Here is an 8,495-nt window from a genome sequence, read left to right as displayed (position 1 = left end):
TCCACCGTCTACTAATTATCACACAACACGATACAAATTTCCACCGAACTACAAACTTTTACATGCGTGTAGAATTTTCTGTTTCAGTTTGGACGAGCTGTAGACACGCGTTTTTTCTCTGTTAACCGCCCCGAGACCGATGTTACGCGAGCTTTATTAATACATTTAATGTTACTTTCCGACACGACATCGGATTATTCTACGTCGTTAATATGCCGGTTGCCGATTAAACGAACGAGAGATCGCGTGTCAAATGATGCGAACCGATGCAACAGCTCGATGAGAAGAAACAATTAAAGCCTCGTTATCATCTTTGCATATCGACATTACAAATAAAGATCGTCACCGGGGATAATTAAGCATGAATTGCGCGTTTTCACATGACTCGCTGCTTATTGCATCGATTAATTGCACTTGGCACGATAGTCCTGTATTAGCAACGCGGTGAACCGGTGCGCGATGCCGCGGTGAAATTATAATACACGCTGATAGTTAATTCGTCATCGTTATTTGAATTCCGCTTCGAATGAGAACAAACGTGTGAAACAGTGCATGAATTAGAATCTCGTGTGCTTGGTTTTCAGGTATTAATGAGTGATTCGTAGTATTGCTTTCAACATAGAATAGTAATGAGATTGTTGATTTATTGCTAGGCAAAGAATATTTATATTTTCATACGTTATATTATATAGCTTATTCAATATTTTATAATTTATATTCTATTTATAAGTTATATTTTACAGTTTATATTTGAATTTCCTTTCGATCGAACGTAGGTAATATTTTTATCTTATACTAAATTCAACTGAATCCAGTTCAATGCCTGAAATAACAAGTTGAAAGTCATTCTACATTTAGAGTGTTTTGAACTATAATAAATGTATTTTTAAATCCTACGTTATAAACAGAAAGAATAGAAATTCGTAGAATTTATAACATTTAAACATTTCATCATCCACTACAATTATGCGACGCGATATTGATTTCGTAATAAATCTATTTCACAAATATAGCGATGTGCTTGTGCTTGTACTTATATTCGCAGTTTAAGTATCAAAAGATGATAAAACATTAACATTAAAGATACGTTTCTTTCGTCGATTTAAGGAACAACTTCATAAAATTTCTTTATTCTATCGTTGTAAAAAGAGAACGTAGGAACTTGATGGTGTAATGCATAAAAGGACGGCAGCGCACGGAAAAATTCGTCGTAAGACTAAGAACATCGGGAAAACTGAAATTAACCTTGGTCTTTGATCTTTACATCTAATCGCGTAATTATCGCGGTTTGCAATTCCAGAACCTTCATACTGTATAAGATTAATGTTAGGTCAAATTTCACAATTTCGAGATCTTCACACACAGACACAAAACACGATATATACTTATAACGTGTCTTTGAACAAAAATCATCTAACAAATAGAATATCAAACGTAATTATATATTAAAGTCCAGCGACTTTGACACCGTTGGATACACGAAAGATTCTTTCTTCGAGCGGAAGTTCACCAATGAGGTATCTCTCTAAGCTCTGCCTCGCCATAGAAGAGTGTCCAGTGCCAATGAACGGCAAAGTCGCGTCTCTGCCAGCGTATTCAAGAATCACGTCTGATCCACCAGGATGGTTCTTCAACAACTCTGTGCAGTCGTAAACAAAATCGTGTATCACGATCCAACAATTGTTAGCAGTGTCATGCCACGCAACTTCGTCCAAGCTAATCATCCTCAGTTGTTGGTTTGGATGTTGGTTTTCGGTCTTGGTACACGACGTCAAGTCTTCCTTAGATTTTTTCCATGGTTTCTTGTTAGATTGTTTGGAAGACTCCTCGCATTCTTGGTTTTCCAAATCAAGGAAATCGTCTTCTTGAGGTTTATTGTCCCTGAAATCCAGAGACTGGAAGGTTAGACCGAGGAGATCCATGCTTTTGGTCGCTGCGTTGCTACGTCTGAAAAGAAACACAATCGATGGCTCGCACCACTTCCTTATGTTCGAGAGAAATTACTGTTAACTCACGATCATTGGCTGACGCAACATCGCAATAGAAATGAGCGTTAGATAGCTGAAGAGATTTCATGTATTTCAGATGCGAAGTTTTGTGAAATAACAATAACAAGAAAGTTTATGCGGTGACAAATAAGGCGCAATTAAGCCTCTCGTAAGGATGCAGATTAATTAGACTCGAATTGTAATTGAAATCGCGATGACGACAAAGAATTTAAAGAATAAATTCCGGTTTGCTCAATTAATTTGCTTCTAATCGCCATCTATTTCTTATTCGAATAAATTAGAGTTTGAATAAGAAGAAATACAGATTTTTGTTGAAACGCGACTCGGTTTTGAAGAAAATGCACCGCGTTTAATCTTACACGCGATTAATCGTACGTGTTCCCTTGGCAGAATCCAGAGGTGGACTAGATACTAATTGTATATGACTCATGAACATTAATAAATTTCGGTAGGGTTAGAGGTTATCGAGTTTGTTTCTTCATGAATTCAGCGAAATCTCGCAAGAGATCCACAAATATTTTTCCGCTATTGAAGCATTTAATTTGAAATAATTAATGACTTGAAATTATACGAATTCGATGCAATTTGAAAAAATTCAATCCCCCTAAAGAAGAAGAGATTCTCTACGATCAATAAAATAAAGTTATGATGAAGAAAATGAAAGAAGTAAATGGAAGACTCAATGTGTCTGATAGAACATTTCTCGATAATCTCGTGAATTTGTTTAATTGTTTTAAAACGAAGATAAATCTTGTCACTTAAAAAATAATAAATTCAACGTACGATACTTTCTCACTTGATGTAATTTTCATTTGATATTTCATATCGCACATGCAGTGGAGAATATCATTTTTTAAATTTAGTCGTAAAACTAGCGAGACTTTTTTATGGCTATGACTACAAAATGAACGATACACTTAGATTTACTATCTAACTGTTATCAGATTTATCGTCGAAAATCGATTTTTATTAAATTTACGATTGATCGAAAAATCAACAATGGTGATTACTTTCGTTCATACTCCCGATTTTTCTCCATTCCCTTTGACTATTTACACGAGTTCTCACCTATGAGACACTGCACGCAGTACTGGACACTGCCTAGAAATCAATCGGGGGCAAGGGAAAATAATTCTATTACCGGTTGAAATCCGATGCATACAAGTTAGTTGTTCCCTGACTAGACTTTGCCTTGGCTATCCAATGGCGTAGCGATTCAATGTTCGTGATAAATTATGAATTTAATTATTTAATCAAACCATCTGATCTAATTAAGATCATTTCTGATCCATTCCTGTATTTTTACGAATATTTTGAAACATGGATTATTGGTCAAAAGTTCCGTAGAAATTAAGAATTTTAAAAAAAGTCACCTTAAAATTCAGTAATATTAGGAAATTCCTTCAGGAAAAATCTACGAAAAGAAAAGAGATGACTATTGATAAATGTAGCGTTTCAAAGAAATATCTGCCTCGAGTTCTGCTACTTTGGAAAATTATTTCGTTAGAAGTTTATCGAAAGAAGATAAAGTGCTAGATAGCGCTTACTTTGTTATTTTAAAAAAATAATCGGTTTAGGTTTTTCTTTTCTTCTTATGGAATTATTTCTTTTGAAATTAATTGTAATACTATCGAAATTAAAATAATTGTAATACTATTCGATAGGAATTTTAATTAGTAATAAAATTAAAATAAATCTCGATATGGATACAATTGGGAAAATAATTTCAAATTTTTTACCTATATTGCGAATCGATTTTTGAGTATACAAACATATTTTATAGCGTAAACGTGAATTTATTCTTGAGTTCTTACTTCCTGTTAGTGCCAACCGTTGCATTCAACTTTGCAGGAGAAAATACATCAAAGTATCTTTATCAGCAAGATTTCTCACATTTCTTAGAGAAACACGTGAAATTATGCAATCCTCAAGAAATGTATTATATTTTTTTATACGTTTTTATCGAATACAAAGATTTGTCACTAAAATGTACATATGTTGCTGCTGACTTCTTGCTCGTGAGATAAATCTAGTTCACATTTAGCTACGTCAATGATAGCGTGTAATCTGACAAGTTAGTGGTTACGCGATGGTAGGAATAGAAACACCATAAATTACGATACAGCTTGTTAAAGTGTAGATATATCGATGAATGATAGCTGATTTAGGAATGTAACGTTTTATTCTTATGCTTATTAGCAACGAATTATCTATATTATAAATACATATGTAATTAGCTTCTCAGCTTCGTTAATTATCTATAATCTGATTTTTATTCGCTCATGAGAGGACAAAATTCTAATTCTCATGTTTCATTAGGGTGATTATTATAAGAACATAGCACTGTGATAAATAAAAAATAATAGTGATAAATATGTAAAAGCTTATACCTTTTATAAGAAGAATGATTCACTTCGTAATGAAACAAATCGATAGCGACATTACGATTTATGATAATGTTAAACATAATCAATGTCGTGGGTTTTAGTTATCTCGAACGATATTTTCTGTTGTAACTTAGCATACGTAACAACGACGAGATAAACTCCAAATTTTTAGCTGTTTCCGTAAGATATAATATTCGAAATAAAAATTTACACCGATTCTACTACTAAATATGTATATTAATTGGACAACGATCGAATTACTTAATTATCGCAACAAACGCAATACTGAAAGCGTTTTTCGACAATAAGGACCAACCAATGTTTAAAATATTAAATATATTTCTATATTGTATTAATGTAGTTTACAATGTTATCTATGCATCTTAGAAAAACAAGCAGTGAGAGGGCATAAAAGGGATGAGAAATGAGGAGAAAGATGATAATAAGTAAGGGCAGAGTAAGAGGAGGAATACAGTCGGTATTTCAGTTCGTGTAACAAAATTTATAGTATAATAATATTTATTATGTATCTCATGTGTACAATTTAACTAAGGGTAACTTTTCGATGGTAAAATTTGATATTCCAAAGAACATGAGTGCCAGTCACAGATGAGATGCAGTGCATACGAACACAACAACGGTGGATATCTATTCGAGCTTGGATTTAATGTCGATATTTAACTGTCCGTCGATACAGACGATGTTACCAGTCGCCCTGTGCTGACATCTTGCCAGCAGACGGCAAAATTTGTTTAACAACGATTAATAAACGATATTGTTTCTGAAGAATTCTGTACACTATAAATAAGAAAACAGAATCGTAGTATTCATAGATACTTACTTAAGGATAAAAAATCCTATGTCATTGATAAATTCAAACTTATAATTTAAGAAACAAAAGTGTTTCGTACTTTTCATAGCGAATATAATTTTATCATAAAACGAAACGATAAGCTACGGTCAACGAGCTCACGTGATCAAGGTTCCAAGAATTTGTTTAATATTTAAATTACTCGATCACGAAAAAGATATATTCGTAAATTTATCTGATGTATTGTTATACGGAAGATACGACAATGTGACGGATGAACCATTTCTCTTGTCGATAGTCGAATCTATTGAATTTTACGAAGCGTATTACAGAAGTAATTGCCTTCGATTTTCCAGTAAACGCTGCCACACCTCGATTTTCCATCCAGTGGTCACATATTGTATCCTACATTCGAAATATGTACTACATAGTTAGCTCGACATGCATGTAAATGTGTTCTGCCATCCCTCCTTATTCCATCTTCTTGTTTATATGTACTTTCGAGTACGGGACCTGATAGAAGTGAATTCGCTCAAGCCTGAAATTTAGTTCGATCACGTTCGAATTATCGTAACATCCCTCTCCGTAGCTTGTGGAAACCTGCAATGTTCGAAGGTTCTGTTCGCGTTTCTTTCTAATTTAAAACGCTTCGAAATAATTTGCTTTCCGTAACTCCGAAGCTCTGTCGCATGAAACTTCGTTGAAAGTTCGATTGCAAAAGTTTGCCACGACCATTCGGGCAACAATATTTTCTCGATTTCGGGAATGATATTTGAGCTTAAATAGAACGACACTCTCCACATTGTGCTATTTCGTAAGATAAGCCGAAACAAATGGCAGGAGTTTAGATTAGAAATTTAGATTGGAAGACTGTCAGATTGCCTGAAACTCATATTTAACTATATATAAACTTGTGGAACTATTTTAATTTAAAATTTAAGCGCAACCAAAGGAAACCTCATTCTATCCAAATAACCGAACGAAATCTTTCACATCTTTTAAAAACAACTCATTCGTTCATATCACAGGCCAATTAATCAAACCACAGAAACGCTAAGTGGCAGCTTCATCTAGTAAAAATAAACAAAAACCAGATTCAATTGATATAATGAAAATTCATCTGAAAAACTCGCTCATCGTAGGATATCCCGCTCAAGACAGACGGCGCGAACGACGAATCGCGGCCATCGGTATCGAGCAGCGCATGTGTCCTACTCGAGCGGCCGACTCGAGGCGCCACGACGCCGGCGTCGCACGGCGTCGAGGGCAGCGCCGACGGCGATGTACGTTAAGGTGGATAGTCGCAATCATGCCACCACCCTGACGCACGTTCCCGTATCCACGGTGCGTGTACGTCGACGACGCAGAGGTGGAAAACCGAGCCGGAGCCTCCGCAATAAAACGAATCTCGCGGGAAATAGTATACCTGTTTTATTGCGGAACGACAAGCGAGAACCGGAAGTGACAGCAAGTGTAGGAGAGTTGAGACCAAGAGAAGAGACAACTTTACAGCGACGACCAGCGTGACACGATCATCGTACAACGACCACGACGAGGATAGGCAGTGAACGATCGAAAAGGAAGAAGGACCAGGGTTGAGTAGAGCCAGAGACCGGTGCGCAACGGTGGAGAGTAACAGAGGAAGCAACGATCGACGCGTCCACGGTGGCCCATCGATGCCGGAGCGTCGAGACGCCACATCACGGCACGGTATATCGTCGTTTCCGATCTTCTCTATTTCGATCGCATCGTATTAACGGTTAAACTATGAGTATCGTGCACAAGTATACCGCGATATAGTATCGATGAAACGTGCGTCTGGTTGAATGCGTGTGCCTGTGCTGCTGCAGAGGGTTGCATGCGTGAATGCGGTGTGGCGCAGCTGCGAAAGTGCGCTTGACAAGTGCCGTGTGCGGGCCGGGGCGCACGTGTACGGAAAAACGCACAACGTGTTTTTTCACGGAGCAGTGCGTAGTGCGCGATAGACGACTCGGCCGGAATCGTCCGCGGAAAACTGCACGTGCCGCTGGCGCGGATCGATCGATCGGAAGTGCGAACCCGAGAGAGCTTTAAAATTGGTGGTGTGTTCTGGGTGGAGCGTGTGCAACGTGAATTATGGCGAGAAAATATGAGGATAGTTGGTGAGAAGAATACGTTGAAAGGACTCTAGTTTAGCTTCTTTCTTCTCCCGATGGGTCACGGTGACACGAGCGCCTCACTCTCGCGCGCGCGAGCCGTGTGCTCTAACCGTGTCCGCTCTATTTCCGTGTGTTTTCTTTAGTGATGCTTGCAGCTGCGCTTCGAATATGATTTTTCCCAAGTATTTTTGGGTCGCGAGTGCGTCGGTTTTCTTCTTTCACGGATCGATCTCGACTCGTCCATTCGCAGGATACCGCTAGACGTAAGGATCTTCCTCGACTTGGTCACCGGTGACGCGATATTTCGAGGACTACCAATTCTGCCGCATGATAATCTCAACTCCGAAATATTTATATCTGTTCTTACCTCGATATAGATCGAGTTTATCGATTTCTCGTTATCCATCGTCCATTAAACGTATTATAGAATGTTCGGTGATTAATTTTAGCGTGCTTCTCTTTTCGATGATTTCTTGTTTTTACTAGAAAACATTCTGGATGCGCGCGATTACCTGCAGATTATTCCTTTCCACGGACATTTATTACTCGTGTATTATTTACTACTGCAACAAAACTTACAATATCAGAGCGCGTAACGTAAGTTTGCAAGATTCTAAGGAATCCTTAAGCCTCGTGGACGTTACCGACGATTCCTCAGGTGCTTCTGTTCCCGCGTAACGACCGCGTGATAGCCATGACACTATATACGTACATAGAACATCGGTATAATCATCAGTGGGTGACACGAGACAAAGATCACGGATACGCACGACGACGACGATGCGATTCGCAGCCACGGTGCGGTCGGACGCGTCCGCAGGTGCAAGAGGCATGCGTGGAACGAGGGCGTCGCACGTTCGCTTAGATTTGGCCTGTAATATTTTTCGCCTACTAAACGCCGATCGAGGCGGTCGCATCGAACCGAAATGGAAGAATTAAATGGGTGGAAGTCGATGGATTTTTGGGCGAAGAAGGCGGTCGATCGTCTCGAAGTTGGCACTAGAACGAGCATTTCGAGGGAAAAACGATCCTCTAGGAGGAGTTATTTTAATAATGAGGGTATACCGGCGCTTTGTGGCCTCTCTTTTCTTTTTCTCGTGACCGCGCCGGCGAGCGTGAGAGCATCATCGGGGAACGCGTAATTATTTCT

General features: G+C 38.2%; 2 protein-coding genes across 5 annotated transcripts in view; one reads left to right on the top strand and one right to left on the bottom strand.

Annotated features, from left to right (window-relative positions):
* Positions 1 to 1,382: 1,382 nt before the first annotated feature.
* The window catches only part of LOC138178136 (cytochrome b5), a 46,155-nt gene continuing 39,042 nt past the window's right edge, over positions 1,383 to 8,495 (bottom strand). The window contains exons 1-2 of one of the 4 annotated variants that reach the window (XM_069109643.1): positions 3,020 to 3,115; positions 1,383 to 1,881 (exon numbers count right to left, since the gene is read on the bottom strand). In XM_069109643.1, coding sequence (XP_068965744.1) covers positions 1,446 to 1,881; positions 3,020 to 3,048 — 465 coding nt within the window. In that variant the 5' untranslated portion in view covers positions 3,049 to 3,115 and the 3' untranslated portion in view covers positions 1,383 to 1,445. Of the gene's footprint in view, positions 1,948 to 2,015; positions 2,394 to 3,019; positions 3,116 to 8,495 lie in introns of those variants that run through there. The other 3 variants (XM_069109639.1, XM_069109642.1, XM_069109641.1) reach the window with 3 other exon arrangements.
* LOC138178135 (junctophilin-1) overlaps positions 6,469 to 8,495 on the top strand; it is a 44,636-nt gene continuing 42,609 nt past the window's right edge. The window contains exon 1 of the mRNA XM_069109638.1: positions 6,469 to 6,917. The gene's annotated coding sequence lies outside the window, so the exon portion shown is untranslated. The remainder of the gene's footprint in view (positions 6,918 to 8,495) is intronic.

This window comes from Bombus flavifrons, chromosome 3, assembly GCF_040668555.2.
Source record: "Bombus flavifrons isolate JBK064 chromosome 3, iyBomFlav1_principal, whole genome shotgun sequence".
Classification (NCBI taxonomy): Eukaryota; Metazoa; Arthropoda; class Insecta; order Hymenoptera; family Apidae; genus Bombus; species Bombus flavifrons.
This window is presented reverse-complemented; position numbering and strand designations above follow the sequence as displayed.